Source organism: Heterostelium album (assembly GCF_000004825.1).
Source record: "Heterostelium album PN500 unplaced genomic scaffold PPL_contig1, whole genome shotgun sequence".
Taxonomy (NCBI): domain Eukaryota; phylum Evosea; class Eumycetozoa; order Acytosteliales; family Acytosteliaceae; genus Heterostelium; species Heterostelium album.
The window spans coordinates 203,480-221,773 of record NW_008805078.1 but is presented as its reverse complement, the minus strand read 5'-3'; the positions used below and the strand labels follow the sequence as shown (position 1 = coordinate 221,773).

General features: G+C 28.9%; 2 protein-coding genes across 2 annotated transcripts; one reads left to right on the top strand and one right to left on the bottom strand.

Annotated features, from left to right (window-relative positions):
• Window positions 1-70: 70 nt before the first annotated feature.
• PPL_00927 (uncharacterized protein) lies at window positions 71-4,704 on the bottom strand (the record flags this gene model as incomplete). The annotated part of the gene is made up of 8 exons (XM_020571946.1): window positions 71-101; window positions 899-976; window positions 1,046-1,110; window positions 1,249-1,382; window positions 2,934-2,952; window positions 3,247-3,365; window positions 4,482-4,508; window positions 4,647-4,704. 8 exons carry the CDS (start codon window positions 4,702-4,704, stop codon window positions 71-73), a joined length of 531 nt encoding a protein of 176 aa, XP_020437804.1.
• A 1,886-nt stretch (window positions 4,705-6,590) lies between these two features.
• PPL_00926 (glucose-methanol-choline oxidoreductase) lies at window positions 6,591-18,189 on the top strand (the record flags this gene model as incomplete). The annotated part of the gene is made up of 15 exons (XM_020571945.1): window positions 6,591-6,645; window positions 6,956-7,014; window positions 7,599-7,622; window positions 7,799-7,855; window positions 9,697-9,721; window positions 12,004-12,025; window positions 12,126-12,163; window positions 12,526-12,608; window positions 12,718-12,795; window positions 14,172-15,406; window positions 15,724-15,860; window positions 15,898-16,032; window positions 16,946-17,328; window positions 17,730-17,978; window positions 18,085-18,189. 15 exons carry the CDS (start codon window positions 6,591-6,593, stop codon window positions 18,187-18,189), a joined length of 2,685 nt encoding a protein of 894 aa, XP_020437803.1.
• Between the last annotated feature and the right edge of the window lie 105 nt (window positions 18,190-18,294).

Below are 18,294 nucleotides of genomic sequence, written 5' to 3'. Positions count from 1 at the left end.
CTACTTCTACCTTTTTTTTTGTTTTGTTTTGTTTTCTTCTTCTTCTTGTTCACTTTTGGTGATTTGATTTTTAATTAATAGTTGATTTGCTTGATGTTGTTCTGTTTTAATTTAGAGAAATACTGTTAGATGTTGGTTGCTAGATGATTTGATGTTATCTTTTCTTTTGACACTTTTAACTGATATAATTGTAGTGTGTGTGGTGTGTGTGAGTAGTGTTTTGTTTTGTTATATTATTTATATATGTGTGTGTGTTTGTGTGTGGGTATGTAAATGTATTTTTATGTAGTGTTGATGATGTTAATGATATTAGTAGAACGATGGTCTGGAGTGTGTTATTGTTATTGTTGTTGGAATTGTGTGTTTTCTTTTGATAATAATCTGTTTGTTTGAATAAAGTTGATTTGTTGTTGGTGGTTGGCGGAACAATGTCTCAAAAGTGAGAGGCGAAAACTACAAGCCAAACAATGTGCTGAGTGGGTAGTGGATGTAGCGAAATATGAAATTGCAAAATTCTCTTATACTATTGTGAAAAAACAAGAATATCAAGAGGAGAGAGTATATGTGTGTGTGTATTTGTGTTTTGGAAAGGCGTAAAGGAGAAACAAGTTAGTATTATTATTATTATTAAATATTTTTAATAATAACAATAAAATGATAAATAATGTGTATTATGAATGTGATCTGATTGATTTGATTTTGATTTGATTTTGATTTGATTCGAGTGGTGTGATGTTAGTAGAGTGAAGTGAGAGTACTACTATTATTTTTTTGATGGTAATGAAAAGATGATGATTCCGAATTGAGTTTGACAGCAACAGCAGTGGTGGTGGTGGTAGTAAAGTAAATAAATATCAATACTATCCATCTTGATTCGAGTAGACACTATTTAAAACACCCACACGCTGTTGTTAACAATGATGATGCAGAATTTGGAGAGTAAGAAGTAGTACAGTATATAGATTGATTAAAACTACTAGTAATAGTAGTAGTACTCTACTGCTACCGCTGCTGTTGTATTCGATCCTAATCAGGATTACAATACCTAAATGTCAACATTGACAATATTAAACTACGACTTTTAAAATATTCAAAGTGGAAAGTAAATTCCTCAATAATAAAATTTGTTGTTGTTGTTGTTGTTTTTATTTTGATGTTGCAAGTAGAACATAACATAACACACATTCCACCACACCACAATGCAACAAAACAAGATATTTAATATGATTGATAGGAATTGACTATTACAGACAGAGTTGTGTAGATTTTTTGTAGTAGCAATTGATTACTAATACTACCATCAATTTTAACAACAACATCACTATCATTCACATCAGCAGTAGTAGTAGCAATAACAATGCTACCAACTACTCCGCCTACTACTAATTATTATTATATTATTATTAATTTATAAATTGGTTTTTTTTTTGTTGATTTATCATCGGCGCGGTGGGCATTTATAAATTAAATAATATCTTAATAAAATTGATCTTGGTTTGTTCGATTATGTATATCGTGTGGTAGTAGTGGTGTGGAATATATTTATAAAATTTTGTAGAAGTGATTCCAATTGCAGTTGGAAGTGGTGTGAGTTTATGAATTTGCATAAGTGAGTGTGTGCATGTTTTAATATTAATTATAATTAATTTGATGACTTTGTGTAGTGGTTGGTTGTAGTAGTAGTAGTAAATGAAAACATGCATTCTTGCTGTTGTTGTTGTTAGAGATGAATTTAGTTTAGTTGATGTGTTGTTGAATAATAATTTGTATGAATCACTTTGAGTATTTATTTTTTCGTGTGGGTTTTTGTTGTTTATAATTTAATGTTTTTATATTATTGTCTGTTGATGTTGTTCAGAAGCAGTAGCAGTAGTGGTGGTGGTGTGTGGTTGATCATCAAAATAGTAGTATAATTTGATTGGTGGTGAAGTTGTTGGTGGTAATGAGTTGGTTGGAACGATTGATTTGATCAATAAAATTAAAAAAAAAAAGTGTGAGGTAGTAGTTAAAAGAGTAAACAAGATTTCGATTGGTATTTGTGTTGAATTGGATGATCATCAGGCATTTGTAGTGCAATTGTACATAAAGTATTATGAAATTACCATCATCATCATCAGAATGCTGAGTGTTTATTGTTTTTCAGTAACTACACAATGTAGTGATGATTTTTAGTTGGTTGGAAACAAAGTAAAGATAATCTTCGATTTAAATAATTTCATTTCCATTATCATCAACATCATCATCAATAACAACGCAACCAATAGAATAAAATTATAAAATTAACAAAATTCCACTCCAATACCAAAAACAAATGAATACAGCAAGAGTTGAGTAGAATATCAAATTTATAAAATAAGTAGTAAATTATGAATGTGTTTGATTGATTGATGGTGTTGGTGAACTAACAACAATATATCTATCGTTGTTGTTATTGTTATTTTAGTGTTGTTATATTGCATTTTTAACATATAAAGTTAATAATTGTGTAAATGATTTCCTTTTTAAGAATACTTTACAACTTTGTTATTCTCCACAACATTGTTATTATTGCTTTTTTATTTTTATGGCAAAAAACTGAATTTGATTGGTGGAATCATTATAATTTCCATTAAATGTGATGAATAATGATTTTCCAGGAGTGAGATTTTTGGATTTTATAATTATTATTTGGCGAGTGGTTGTTGGGTTGAAATACATATACTATTATTAATTTTGCTTATGATTGGTTCGTTATTATTTATGATGTATTTGTTATAAAATTATATTTATTATAACATTATTTTATAAAATATTGTAAAACAAAATTAAAATAAAATACAGATATTATTATAATAATAATATAAAATTAAAAGTGTCAGATTTATATTAATTTGATTGAAATAATTACCTTTTTAATGAAGTACGATTAAGGGAAACGAACTAAATATAATAACCAGATTTGTTTGGTTTTGACTATAATATAAATGAAATTATTTTTTATAAACTATAATTAGTTTTTTTTTGGATTCTATAATAATTGATTGTTGTTTAAAAGTTGTAACATTGTCATATGAATAAATGGATTTGGTAGATTGAAGGATTAGACTGACGACGACAAAAATGAGTAAGAAATAGTTAAATTAAATTAATCAATGCTACTTCCGTAACCAAAAAAAAAAAATTAGAACTGTGCCACATTAATTTATTGCTAATGAGTGTCAGCGGACACAATTGAAAAGTGAATGAATGAGCAAGTGAATAACTTACTCGTTCAGCTGAATAGGTATGAATAGTATTGAAATGAATTGTTGGAATCGATGGTTTTTGGTGAGTTAAACTGAGATATATATATATATAAATGAATATTAAAGTAGTAGAACTATGTGCTATTTGTTTATTTGTTGTTGTTGGTAATGAATTTAAATAAAGATTTGGATGGAAAGATAAGATGAAAAAAAAAAAAAAGAAAAAAGAAAAAGCTGGCTACACACACCTTAAAACACTCCTAAAACAAACTATCATAAAACATCACTCTTGTCGGTCGGTTAATTTATCAGAGAGATTATAAATTACTTTTTTAATTTCTATACATTGTAGAGAGTGGTGTGGTGTGCTATGATTATTATTTGATGACCAAATAAAATTAAAAAAAAAAAAAAAAAACATTGGCAAAACATAAAAATAAACAAAAATCTTGAGTTGTTTTAACACTCTCCCTCTAATCATATCGTCTCTAGTGTTGTTTTGATGATGATTGAGATGAATGTTTTTTGTGTGTGTGTTTGTGTGTGTTGTGTTAAAATTATTTATTTATTACTACTAATAGTAGTAATAAAAGTAGAATAATAGTGTGATGATTTATATTATAAAACGATAGCAGGTAACATTATAATATAAAAGGGGTGGTGTTGATAATTTGTCAATCATTAAATTAAACTGACCAATGGAAAAATTTAAAATTTTGAGAATATAGTGTGGGTACAATGATAACTCTCTATTTTGTCCACGACAAATATTGATGATATTAGAATTGTATATCTTAGTAGTAGACGATTATTATTATTATGACTGATTACCAGTTAAAGATTATAACGATTTGAATAGTTTTTAGAAATATATTTAACAAATCAATAATGTAAAATTGTTGTCGATATTTTCTTTAATCAAAAAGTTGTAAAAAGAAATTTAGAGAGATTTGTTATACCTTTTTTTTTTTCTTTCTTTTAAAAATAAATTGTAACTTTTTTTTTTTTTAAGGAGAATTAATTGATCAATGTGTATGTATATGGAAAAGGTTATGAATGTATGAATATTTAATAGATAGGTAATATTTATAATTTTTTTTTTAAAGTTGTTGATAATAATAATAAATGAATGAAAGTAAACAAAGGTATTTATGTCAATGTTTTTAGATGAGTAGTAGCAGTGTAGTGTAGAGTAGTGTGTTGGTTGTATGATGATGAATGATGTAGAATGTTTAATCCAAAAATACAAGCACACACTTGCCTTGTTTTTGTAACTCTTGTCACCTATATAACAATTATATCTCAAGGTCCAACACTATTGATGATGATGATGATGATGACAATGATAAAAATTGTGATTTAAAATGATTCAAAGAAGACATATATTGTAAATGATTAAATGGTATGAGAAAATAGATTTACCAAGTCCAATAGTGTCTTCATTGAAGATGGGAATTGTGTCATCCGTAATATGAGACATCAATCAATACAATCTATGGTTTTGTATTATTATATGATTTATATATGGTTGTTATTGTTTGTTTTTAAAAGAAATGAAAAAAAGAATGGTGTATATCAAAAAAAGATAAATCTATTGATGATGTGTGTTATACATGTCATTTTTTTTTTTTTTGTTGTTTTCGAATAGAGAGAGATGGTCGTTAAATTGATAGGTTTTGTGAAAGAGAAGAGGAGGGTTAATGAATCAAGTCTTTGATGTTCTATATATTACTCTTTAAGATATATAATGAGGGAAAATAAAATTTCAGCTTTTTTGAAAGAAACTACAACTTTGTTTTCTATTCTATTGAGAGAGAGATAAAAGATTTACTAGGGGTTAGTCATTTGATAAAGATAGACATGTCATCACATCAAAACTTCATTTCATTCCGTCACATATATGTGTATAATAATATAGAATTTTAAAATAACAAGAAAACAATCTTTGAAGTTTTGTAGAATGTGTGTGTGGGTGGTTTAAGTGTTAAGGTATATAGGAATAAAGATGGGTTTGTATTTTGGTATGTGTGTGGTTGTTTTTATTATTTTAGTTTGGGCTTTTTTTAATTTATTTGATGGTAACCAACAATAAATAAAGCACTCACACACCACCACATTTTTAAAAAATTAAAATTTCGAATTATATATATAAATATGAAATGTTATTGGTTAAATTAAAATATTAATTTGTTTTTACTTTTAGGATTTGATGAAGTTAAGATTTGTTTATATTTAGAGTTAGATTAATAATTTTATGTTTTCTTTCTTTTAAAAAGTATGGATATCCTAATGATAGCTTTAAATGAGTGAACAAAATATATATTTAACACAATAACAATAGTAGTAGTAGTAATATAATCAAGAAATTTTAAATACAAGCATGCTTTCTTTCTTGTTTTCACAGTTTGTTTAGATCGACAAATAGACTTGACCAGTCTTCACCATTTTTTAAAATAAAAAACACAAATATATAATTTTCTTTCAATTTAAATTAATTAAATTAATTATCTACACAAAAAATATAGCTGTTTCGGTGTGGTTTATTTGATATCTATTGCCTCACAACCATGAAGTGAGGGAAAGACAAACCAAACTAGTTTAAGTGTTTGTTTTCTGTGTGTTTTAAGTGAATTGGGTGTTGTAGATTATTATTTGACACACACACAATTTGAAACTTACTTACTTAAAAGTGTGTAGTGGAAAGTGTGTGTTTATCTATTGTTATTGTTGTAGACAATTTTAAGTAAGTTTACTTTTGCTTAAAAATATCAAAACTAACTTGACTAACTGACAGAACTATCTTGAAAAGAGATGTACTTGTGGTGGTAGTAGTGGTCTGTTGTTACCGAAACAACAAACATTATATATATTTAAAAATATAAATATACAAAAAATAAAAAATTATTATTATTATTATTATTATTATTATTATGATTTATTATTATTTTATATTTATAAATTTTTTTATATTGATGTTTTATATGTGTGTTGTTTTGATTTTTTTTTAAGTAAAAAGTAGTGGTCTCGAGTCCTAACTTGAGACAGATAAATGAAATTACTGCACTTGCAAATAATAATAATTACAAATTCTTAAAAGTTTAAACTTCCAACAATAGATAAGATTTAGGCAAAGTGGGTTTCAGTAACTTAAAGGTAGTGGTTGTTGTATGTTTATTTTATTTTCCATTTGCTTGAAAAGTTTAAACTCCAAGGTTTTTTGAAAACACAATAAAATAAGATGAGGGGGTGTTGGCCAACCTTTTGGTAGGTATGTTTCTTTTGTGGCCCCAAGAATTGGGTCGATGTGATAGGATCGTTTTGGTTGTAAGACTCGTTGGAACAAAATCCAAAAAACAAAAAATAAAAATGGTTGTTGAAAACCATTCAATAAAAATTTCCTTTTTAGGAACAATGAGCGATTGTATATATGAAAAAATTAATTTCACACACACAAATATAATTGGGAAAAACAAAAAAAAAAAATTGTTTTTATAAAAATGGATTTAGGGTTGTTACTGTGTGTGTTGGTGTGTGGGTTTGGTTCTTGATGCCAAACAAGAGAAAGAGTAGGTACACAAAATAAAAATAAAAATTACTTGAAAAACTAAAACAAAAAAAAATAAGAACAAGGATACAATAAAACACAAACCATTGATGGAAATTGGATATGGAAATCTAAATTTGACGGTTTTGGCAATTTAGATTGGATAATAATCATTTAAATATACTAGCATCACACACAATTAAATTATTGGATAGTCAAAAGAATCCTTCTGACAATTTTGATTTGGTATTTTGTTGGTTTTGTTGTTGGTTGATGTAATTGTTTTGTTTTTGCTGTTGTTGTTTAAATCTAATTTATGTTAACAAATTAAATTAAATTTTTTGCATATGTAGTAACAAAATAAGGGATCTACAACTAACACTACTATTGTTATTATTATTATTTTGTTGAAGTTTCCTTAAGTAAAAACAAATTTGTTTACAACGAGAAGTTACTGCTCCAATGGGATTGTAGGGGTGGATTGGTTGACTTTTGATGCTTCAAAAAAAAGACAAACAAACAAAAATGAATGACTACAACTTCTGCACTACTACGACTGGTTCAACAACAGCATTGACTTTTCTACTACTTTAAATTCAAATATGGAAATTACTGGATTTGTGATGTAGGTGGGTTTGCGAAATATTAATTTGAATGGTGTTGTAGTTGAAGTTATGTTTGTTCGTTTTTGGTTAATTAATTAATTGTTAAACATCCAATGAAAACTCCTCACATGTTCATTATACATATCTGATTTTGGATATATAGCTTTTTTCTTTCAAATTTTAAAAATATTATTAATTATAATTATTATTATTATTTTTTTTTAGATTTATCGTAACTTTACAAATATAGTTAGAACACAATATTTAATTTTTGATTATAATTATGAAAAGACAACGACAATAATAAAAATAATAGAAATAAACTATAATTATTGTTATTTTACCTTTTTTTTAATATTTAAAAAAAATACTATATATTATGAAATTAATAAATGTTAGTATTTATAAATAAGTAAATTTTAAAGATGAATAGATTAATGAATAAGATGGATAGATGGATGGGATGGATGGATTTAATTAATGTTATTATTAATATTACAAGATTGTTTACTATCAAAACTGATTAATTTTATACACTTTGTATAAATGCTATGTTATTAATATTTTATATATGAATATATTTATCTATACTGTGTTGTTGTTGTTGCTGCTGCTGTTGTGTGTTGTTTTTATTATTATTCACTATTTACTATTTGGATTGTGTCCAAGAGACTCCAGTCTTGTAGTAACTAATTCGATTTGAGGACAATGCTTCAAAGCAGATTGTAGTGCCCATTCAACATGATACATAACCGTATATATGGTTAAGTTGTTTTTTTTTTTATGATAGCAGTTTGTATGGTGTGTGGTGTTGTGTGTATGTGTGTATCGAATGAAAATGGAATGAGTGGTCAGGGTGTGTGGTTGCTTGTACAAGGCTAATTAGATTATAAGGTTTTGTTGTTGCCATTGTCTCTTGAGTGGTACCCATTGGTTCCAACCCAATTCAATTCAACTCAAATTTCAATATATCCGATATCAAACACTTGAAAAGCAACAACAACCAAATGTCAAAAAAAACAACCCTTAAAAGAAAGAATTTTACATCACTAAAATCTAATAAGAAGAGATGTGGTTTGTTGTTTTTTGTTTTGTTTTTTTTTTTTTTCATGTGTTTTATCATTGATAATTACAATAGATGTAAAGATAATAGATAGTATTGACTATTCGTTATTTTTTTAATAAATTGTTGTTTTTATTTTATATATGATCAATTTTATTAATAAAATTGGAGTATGTAGATTGGAAAAGAAAAGAATGAACATGAAAAAACAAAAAAAAAAAAATGTAGATAAAAACAATATTTTATTTGGTATTGGAGAAGAGGTGGGAGTGTCAGGTTCCCTTCAAATTGGGAAATTAAAAGATTCATTTTTTTTTTTTTTCGAACTGAAAGTGGTAAAATAAAAAAGTGAACTTGAAAAAATGAAAGGGTGTTCGACCAAAAAAATAAAATTTTTTTGCAAAAAAAAAAAAACGGTATTTTTGTTGAATTTCGAAAATATCTGTATTTTTTTTTTTCAACTTCATTTTGGATACTGAAAAGGTGAAATGTTTTTTGAAAGAGATTTCTGATGATTTTTACAAACACCTTTTCTTTTTTACTTTTTTTCTTTTTTTTTTTTTTTTTGATTTTTTACAATCAACTTTAAAGCTGCATAGGTGTCAGATTTAGAATGCTTTATTAAAGCGAGAATGGGAAATCGCTGTGTTTTTATTTTTTGTAGAACAAACACATTTTTGCATTTAATGAGTAAAACATGTTTGGTTTGAAAAATTAAAAATAATGGGCATTCTCTCCATGATGGATGAGAACCAGCAACACCCTTCTAATTGCTGGTATTTCACAAAAAAAATCCAAAAAAACAACGACATCTATTAATAAAATTTGCATTTACAAAATTGCTTGTTGATTTACAAATTTGAAATTGAATTGGTTTTGTTTGGATTGTGATGATGCCATACATAATTTCAAATCACACAGGTTTACCAAAATTATCAACCTATGTTCTTGATGTGAATAAGAACAATCTTAGGTCAAATTATTGTTTTGACTAATAACAAAAACAAATAATGAAAGCAATAAACACAAAAACAAAATGAATTAATGGAATAATAATAATTTAATATTTACCGTTTAAGAAATATATTTCTGTAATTTTTGTATTTGGAATCTAAAATGATTTAATAATAACCTAATTTGGAATTGGTATTCGAAAAAAGATTGGTGAAAAGTTGTTAATTAAATAAATAAATAAAATAAATAAATTATAAATAAATAAATAAATATGATATGTGGAATTAAATATATATATATAAATAGCTATGGACAATGTTTAATAAATTTGGTAAATAAATTATATTTTGTTTTACTAATTTTCTTTTTTTTTATATTAAAGAAAGTGGTGTAGTTTTGTTTAGAAATAAAAAATGATCAATTGAAAAGGTATAAGATTTATAGATGAGTTTTTTTTTGTAGGAAAATATATAAAATAAAATAAAATATAAAATAAAATAAAAAAGAAAGATCTTTCCTATTATATAGAAAAAAAAATGTAAATTATTGTTGTTATCGGATCACCCAGAATTATCATATTTTGATATTATTTTGAAATCATATTAGTTTTAGTGTGAATGGGGTGATGTGTTTTGTTTTAAAATAGTGTAATGCGTGTTTTGAACCGAAGAGGGGAAACATTGAAGTCCTCCCTCTCTATGCATAACCACAACAGAAAAACATGAAAACTGGGTCGCCTTTTTAAGATTTATTTTTTTATTTTTTGATGGTGGTGGGTTTTTAACAAAAAAAGTCTGATCAATGCAAGTGTTTTTTTTTTTGATTTTGTTCCCAAAATATCTAACACTCTTTTTTTCTTCAATCAATTCCATTTTGCAAAAAACTCACTACAAAAACCTGTCCACAGGTTCTAACGTCATAGCTTTTTTTCATAAGATGACTTTTTTTTGCTGCAGCAATTTGACAACCATAGAGTTATCGGGATCAAAAAAGAAAAAAACTCTAACCACACTTTCATTTCGAGAAGTAGGGTATGAGATCTTGCATTGTTGTTTTTCAGTGTTTCGATAGTGTTCTTTTGGGTTGCTAGTTCTCTCAATTCAAAACCATCACAATAGTGATATTAAGTATCCATTGTAAAAACCCATTTAGTGTTAAATTTTATTGCTTCGATACCACCGCCAAAATAAAATTATCACCCACTACATTACATTGCCCAACATCTTATTGTTGCCGAAGTAGAGACAGTGAGAGAGATATGTTTCAGGAATTATTTAAATATATCCAATGATATTTTGTAAAACAATAATAATAATAATTTAGTAGTAGCCCATAACAAACACACTCAAACATTCATCAACCCAATACGAAAAGCAAAAGTAAAATTCAAAAGATCATTCAAAAGTAAACTTTAGTAAAACCATATTCGTACAACTTTGATACACTACACTTCTCTTAAAATGTACATACCATTTATAATTACATTCGGTTGTTGTTTGTCGTTACTCTTTTATTGTTCTGGTTTTTACAAAAATAATCTTTGCACTAGTGATACTATTAGTTGTAGTTACTCGTTTTCTACTAGTTTTGAAAAGATTTATTTTGTAAGATTGATGTAAAAACAAATGTTTATTTTGATGATGGTTCAATCAAACTATTTTGGGCTATATGATTGGTCAATTTGATTCGTTCTTACTCAGAAGTTTTAGTGTGATCCAGTGATTGAAATTGAACAATTTTGGTAGAGATAAGGTGTGATAAGATTAGAATATTGATTTTTTCTCATATTTCCGTAGGTGTGCTTTATCGTGTTCATCTTAAGAATGCTTAATGGGTACAAAGGATGGTGCAAACAAACACACAAACTAGTTTTCATCTTAACTTTTCGGTCGGCATTAAAGCTTAACAACAATCTTACAAAATAAGAAAATCACGGGTTTTCAAATCAAAGAAAGTAATAACAAGCAGTGTTGTTAATGTTTATTTGAAGTGCACTATAAAATTCCAAGTTTAGTAAACGGCATTATAAACATTAACAAATTATAAAGAAAACTGTAAAAAAAAACCACCTTGTCACGCCACACATTCAATTCAATTGTAAAGCCGACCATACAACCAAAGATTTCTGAAAAGAAAAACAAAAAAAAATCAAAAAATCTAAAATATCAGAGAATCGGATAAAAAATAAGATTGCAAAATAAAAAATAATCTTTAGTTTTGGTGTTCAGTTTCAACCAGGTTGAAATCATTATTCATCAAAATTTTTATTTTGCAAGATGAGCAAACATTTCGAAAAAAATCATCTTCACACCCTTTTTATTGGATATTTTAGATATTAAGAATAATTTTTTATTCTAGATCATGATATTTTATCTTTCAAATATCTTTGAAGATCAAAAAGATAATATAAATGATATTAAAATATAAATCTCTCCGCTCACCTTGATTTTTTAGGAAGACATGACGTGGAATTGTAAAGAGAAACATCTGACGTCGAGAATGTAAAACACAAATGAGCGAAGAAAATTAATTTTCTCAGCAAAAATCATGCAAATTTTATCAAATTTTTAAACTATAAATACCTCATTTTCATGAACTATTATTTTGATTTAGCTCATTATCAACTATTTTTGAAGTAATAAAAGAAAGGTAATAAACAATTGAAATATATACATTTTTTTAATTCTCTTTTAACATACTAATATTTAATTTCAAAAGAGTTAATATTCATATAGTTATGATTATATTTCTTTGTATTTATTAACATTAATTCGTATTTGATATTGATTATTGATTTTAAGAATATCAATTTAGTAGTATTCAGTTGAACCTATAAAAATAACAAAACACATATACCAATTATTATTTTTCATCAATAACATTTTTGATTGAATTGACTTTTGAGAACTGTGTTTGATGAGTACAATATTTGTTTTATTTCTATTTTAAAATTTGCAATTCAGTTGACCAGTAACTATTTAAAACAATATGAATACTATTTATAAATTGGATCTAGATTAGTTAGTGGTCAGTAATATTGTATTTTATAAAATCAATATTAGGAGAAGAATACAAAATATATAGAAAATAAATGTTATTTTAAATCATTCGAAATAATATATTTTTTTTTTATAGATAGTAAAGAAATGAATTATAATATATATACAACTTTAATAGTTTTTATTTTATATTTATTTATTCTCAATTCTGTACAATCTGTAAGTATTATAAATAAATATCTTTTTAATTTTTAATAAATCATCAATGTTCTCACTAATCTAATTTAAAAATGTTTTTTTCTTTCTTTCTCTCTTTCTTTTTAAATAGATTGTAGTCCCACCAGAATGTAAATCGTGTGTTGGCCCAGGAACACCTTGTGGTATGACCTATCTAGATTCAAATAGAGTAAATAGGACTGTTTGCTCAATCTATTGTTTGGAACCAGGATACACATGCTGTGGTTGTTTACTTAAAAAACAAAACGGTTCCCCAAATGTTGTTTCTAATTGCTTTGGATGCAGAAACAAAGATGTTTGTGTAAATGCACTCACCAAAGAGAGTATCGAAAGCAAACAAACCGGTCTAAATTTTTTCTGTGCATCAAAAAGATGATTAATCATAAAATAAAAAATAAAACAAATAAAGTAATACTTTTTATTGATAATAATAATTAAAACAACAACCCCCAACTTAATAAAGTGAAAAAAAAATAACAGTTTTTTAAAAAATACAAAAAAACAGTTTTTTTATTTAACTAATTTTAGATATTTTTTTAATTAAAATTGGAAAAAAATAATCTATCAATGGAATTTTAATGTTGTATAAGAACAACAGATTCCCTCTGCAAATAAACACACACATATAACTATACTACTACTACAATAACAACCCTCCGGTTTAAACTTTATAATATTGTTGTCCTATTGGTAAATTGTGAAATCATTGATTTTTTTAGTGATTCTTCTTTCTTTTACCACCATACCAAAAATAAACAAACAATAACCAACAACAATTAATTAAAACTTATTTTTTTAAAAATAAAAATAAAAAAGGTGTAATAATAAATTATAATAATACATTCATTCCTATCATATAAATATATATATATATATAAAGTTGTTGTGTTGTCTTTCTATTCTATTTCTTTTTTCTTTTTTCTTTTTTTTTTTTTTTTTTTTTCCAATTTTAATTATTAATTCATTTGGTAAAAAATAATAAAAAAGGATAATCAATACCAATGAATATTGTGGAGAATAAAGAGAATATACATATAGAACAACAACAACAACAGCGACAACAACATAATATTTTGTCGATTTTACAAATTGACAATAAACAACTATTTGCATATAGCACACTATTTTCACAGGAACTACTCTTTGCAGTGGTGTTCATTGTAGTATCGCTATTCTATTTGCTCTACTACTACAGAGGCAAACAACAGAAACAACGTGGTGTAATATTTGCAGAGACAACAGACGATCATATTTTCTTTAAAGGAAAAACAAAAACGATGAGCACGGAATCACCACATAACAATCACCAAATCACCCTTAATTTGCCTGGCCATAGCAACACCAGTCATCTCCATATGGAGTCGGGTGGTATATTCACTCTCAAAGAACACCAAACACTCACCATAATCTGCGAGACACTCCTATCCAGTGACTCAGTAGCCGAAGCGATTCTACATGAATATTCAACAAGGACAACCATTGACATTGATGTTTTAAATCAATTCTTTAAACGGTAGAGTAACACTGTAACAAAACAATAACTAGTTGTATTCTAACTATTTTAAACAACAACAACAACAACTATTACTTCTTAGATCTGCAACGGATTTAGATATCGCTTCACATTTCTTAAAGTTGATTACTGGAACTAGAACTAGAGCACAAATCAATGATTTGAAGACACTTTTGTATTTATTTTCATCGCCTGCCGGTGTCTTGCTGACGGGCACTCTTTCGACATTCACTAGTCTCTCGCTTGGCAAGCGACAAAAGATTATGTCCAGTCTCAAATGCTCGGCTAATCCACTGAGGAGACAGGCATTCAAAGCGATTGCACCACTCACCTTCTCGCTGTATGTCACGGTTTTGGGCAAGGAAAGCGGCATCAATGCCAATTGGGATGCATTAAAGTATCAATTACCACCACCCGCTGAGCATCTGCCGACCGAGGAGAATCTCAGCTTCATTCAAATCAATAGCGAGCGATCGCTAAAGGCAGATGTTGTTGTCATTGGTAGTGGCGCGGGTGGCGGTATCACTGCTGCAATGCTAGCCGAAGCAGGCTACAGTGTGATCGTTCTGGAGAAGGGTGGATACGTGTCACCCAACGCCATGACCTGGAAGGAATCCGAAGCGTTCCCAATGTTGTATGAGCAGGCTGGAACAATGACTTCCGACGACTTGAGTATAAGTGTGTTGGCCGGTAGCTGCGTTGGTGGTGGAACCACTGTAAATTGGGCTGCATCCATACAGACACCAGATTCCGTTGTTGAAGAGTGGCGACAATCGTGTCCAAATACTTTTGGCGAGAGCTACAAGACTGCGCTCAACACAGTGTGTGCGCGTCTCAATGTGAACATCGATGAATCCGTGCATAACTCTGCGAACCGAATCCTCTCTGATGGTCTGGACGAGCTTGGCTATCAGAACACCGTTATCCCAAGAAATGTAAAGCATTGCGATACCACTCAGTGTGGATATTGTTCGATGGGATGTCGATCGAAATCCAAACAGTCGTCGATGGTTACCTACCTCGAGGATGCCTGCTCCAAGGGTGCACAGATCATTACCAACTGCTTTGCCGAGCACATCACCATCACCAATGCACCGGGTGGTGGTCGCGCCGTTCACGGTGTCGTCGGAAGTGTCATGCATCAAGATGGTGTGCGATTCCGTGTATTTATTAAAGCCAACATTGTTGTGTCTTCGGCCGGTGCAATCCACACGCCCGCACTACTCTTGCGAAGTGGAATCAACAATCCCAACATCGGAAAGACACTGTATCTGCATCCGGTAGTTCCGTCCGTCGGAATATTCGAGAAGGATGTCGAGGTGTGGAGTGGAGTACCAATGTCTGTGGTATCCAAGCAATTCATGAACAAACATGGCTCGATTATCGAGATTCCAAATGCACACCCTGGAGTGGCATCGTCATTCGGATCGTTCCTCTGGAATAACTCTGCACACATCAAAGAGGAGATTCTCAATCTCAGGAAATGGTGCGCATTCATCTCGATTCTTCGCGACAAGAATCCAGGAAAAATCAAGCTCGACAAGGATCTTCGATCGCCAAGAATCGAATATACACTCTCGAAAGAGGATTGGAAGAATCTGATTCCCGGTGTCGAGGGTGCTCTACGAACACTGGTGGCTGCCGGTGCTCAAAAGATTGGTATTCCTCTGGCCGGTGTACCGCTGGTCGACAGCAAAGACATCGAAGAATACCTAAAGATGGTGAGAGGATTGACATACAAGACGAATTTAATCACAGTTTTCTCGGCACATCAAATGGGTAGCTGTAAGATGGGATCGAGCAAACAAAATTCCGTTGTCAAAGAAACCGGTGAGAGTTGGGATTTACAGAGATTGTTTGTTTCCGACGGATCAGTACTTCCTACAGCAGTCGGTGTGAACCCGATGATCACAATCTATGCAACAGCTCATCAGATTGCCAAGAATATTATCAGCCTATATCCTCCACCCAGTGCCATTCAATATGAAAATGAAAGAGGAAACTGACTATCTACTGATACTAATAATAATAATATTATTGACAATAACCATAACAATAACCATAATAATAATAATATAACCGACATTGAAGATAATGATCCAAATCTACAATACAATCCAACGATCAAAATCTAATCATTTATTTTTTTAAAACCAAACAAAACAACTAACCAAATTATATTTAATCAATCACAAACCATTAAAATCATTGTGACTGAATGTATTAATTAAACAACTCTCATACTTTTTTTTTTTTATATAATTTATTAATATTAAATATTTTACATTTTATTTCTTTTTTTTAAAAAAAGTTTAATCGGGTAAATTTTGCAATGAAATTAGGTCATTGGAAATTTGGATGATTATGCACTCTGAGTTACCACATACTTAATTTTTCAAAATTGTTTTTTTTTTGTTTTTGATTTTATTATTTTTTTTGATTTATTATTTTATTTTTTTTTTGACGAAATTCTTGAATCATCATCGATAAACATATTTATTACAAAATCATTGTGTTTTCAAATTAATTATAATTAATAAATTACACTATTATTTAGGTGTTGTGTTTTTTGTTTTGGTGTTAAGAAAGAGGTGTGTGTGACGACTTGTCCAAGAGTGTATCGTTTTTGTTTTGATATTTATATAAATACAATAACAACCATAACCAGCTACAATCAACTGAAAACAATAATAAAACTAAAGTAAATAATTCAATTATAACCCTTAACCTTAATAATAATATTTTTTTATATATATATCTAATTTGTAAAAATTTAGATATATACATTATATATAATCAAAAATAGAGGAAGAGGAAATTGTTATTGCAACAGAGTCGGCAGCTGAAGATTTAAATAGTAATAGTAATAATTATAATAATAGTAAGAGTAATAATATAAAGATGGATACAGCTTCAGCAGGAACACCACCACCAAGTAAATTGGTATCATTCATTGCAGGTGGAATTGCAGGTGTCACAGCGAAATCGGCAGTTGCACCATTGGAACGTGTAAAGATTTTATATCAAACTAGAAGTGCACAATACTCACTCGACAGTGTCGTCAGTTCACTCAACAAGATCACCCAAAACGAAGGTTGGAAAGGTCTCTGGAGAGGAAACACCGCAACCATTACAAGAGTATTCCCATACGCTGCAGTTCAATTCTTTTCATATGAAACAATTAAAAAGGTATGGAAATAACAACATCAACAATAACAACCAACAACACTTTGATTAGAGATTAGAATTCATATTGATTGATTGATTGATTTATCGGATCGATTGCATTGCATTCGATTACATTGCATTCAATTACATTACAGAAATTCAATACAGGTAGAACAGATTTCTCTGCGGTCAATATGTTTTTGTCGGGAAGTGCAGCGGGTGGCATTGCAGTGTGTGCAACTTACCCGTTGGATTTGCTGAGAGCGCGTCTGGCAATCGAAGTCACTCCGGACAAGACCGGTTTGAAACAGCTGTTCATGAGTACACTACAGAAGGACGGAATCAGAGGAATCTATCGTGGTATCGAACCGACTCTGATTGGAATTCTGCCGTACGCCGGTATATCGTTCTCCACTTTCGAGAGCTTGAAATCATTCGCACCACACTATGCACGTAACCACGACGGTTCACTGACGACATCATACAAGCTGTTTGCCGGTGGTTTGGCCGGTGGTTTCGCACAGACCGTTTCATATCCATTCGATGTCGTACGTCGTCGTATGCAAACACACGGATACGGAGATGGCAAGGTCGAAATCAATTTGAAACACTCATCATTCACAAATATATATCGTATCTTTAGATCTGAAGGTTTATTAAGTTTATACAAAGTAAGTAGTTGTTAACCTCTTTATCAACAAGAGATTTACTAAATCTTTTTCTCTTAATAACCAACTAACTAACAAATAATTATAATAACTATAATAATAATAATAGGGATTAAGCATTAACTATATTAAGGTCATACCAACTTCAGCAATAGCATTTTATACCTACGAACTCAGTACCAATGTTTTAAATCAAATGATCTCAAAAAATTAAAAAAAAAAAACAAGTTAAAATATTAAATTAATAATAGTAAAAATGAAAATCAACTAATAAACAGTATTTATAAGTTTAAAATCGACCAAATCAATATATGTGTTT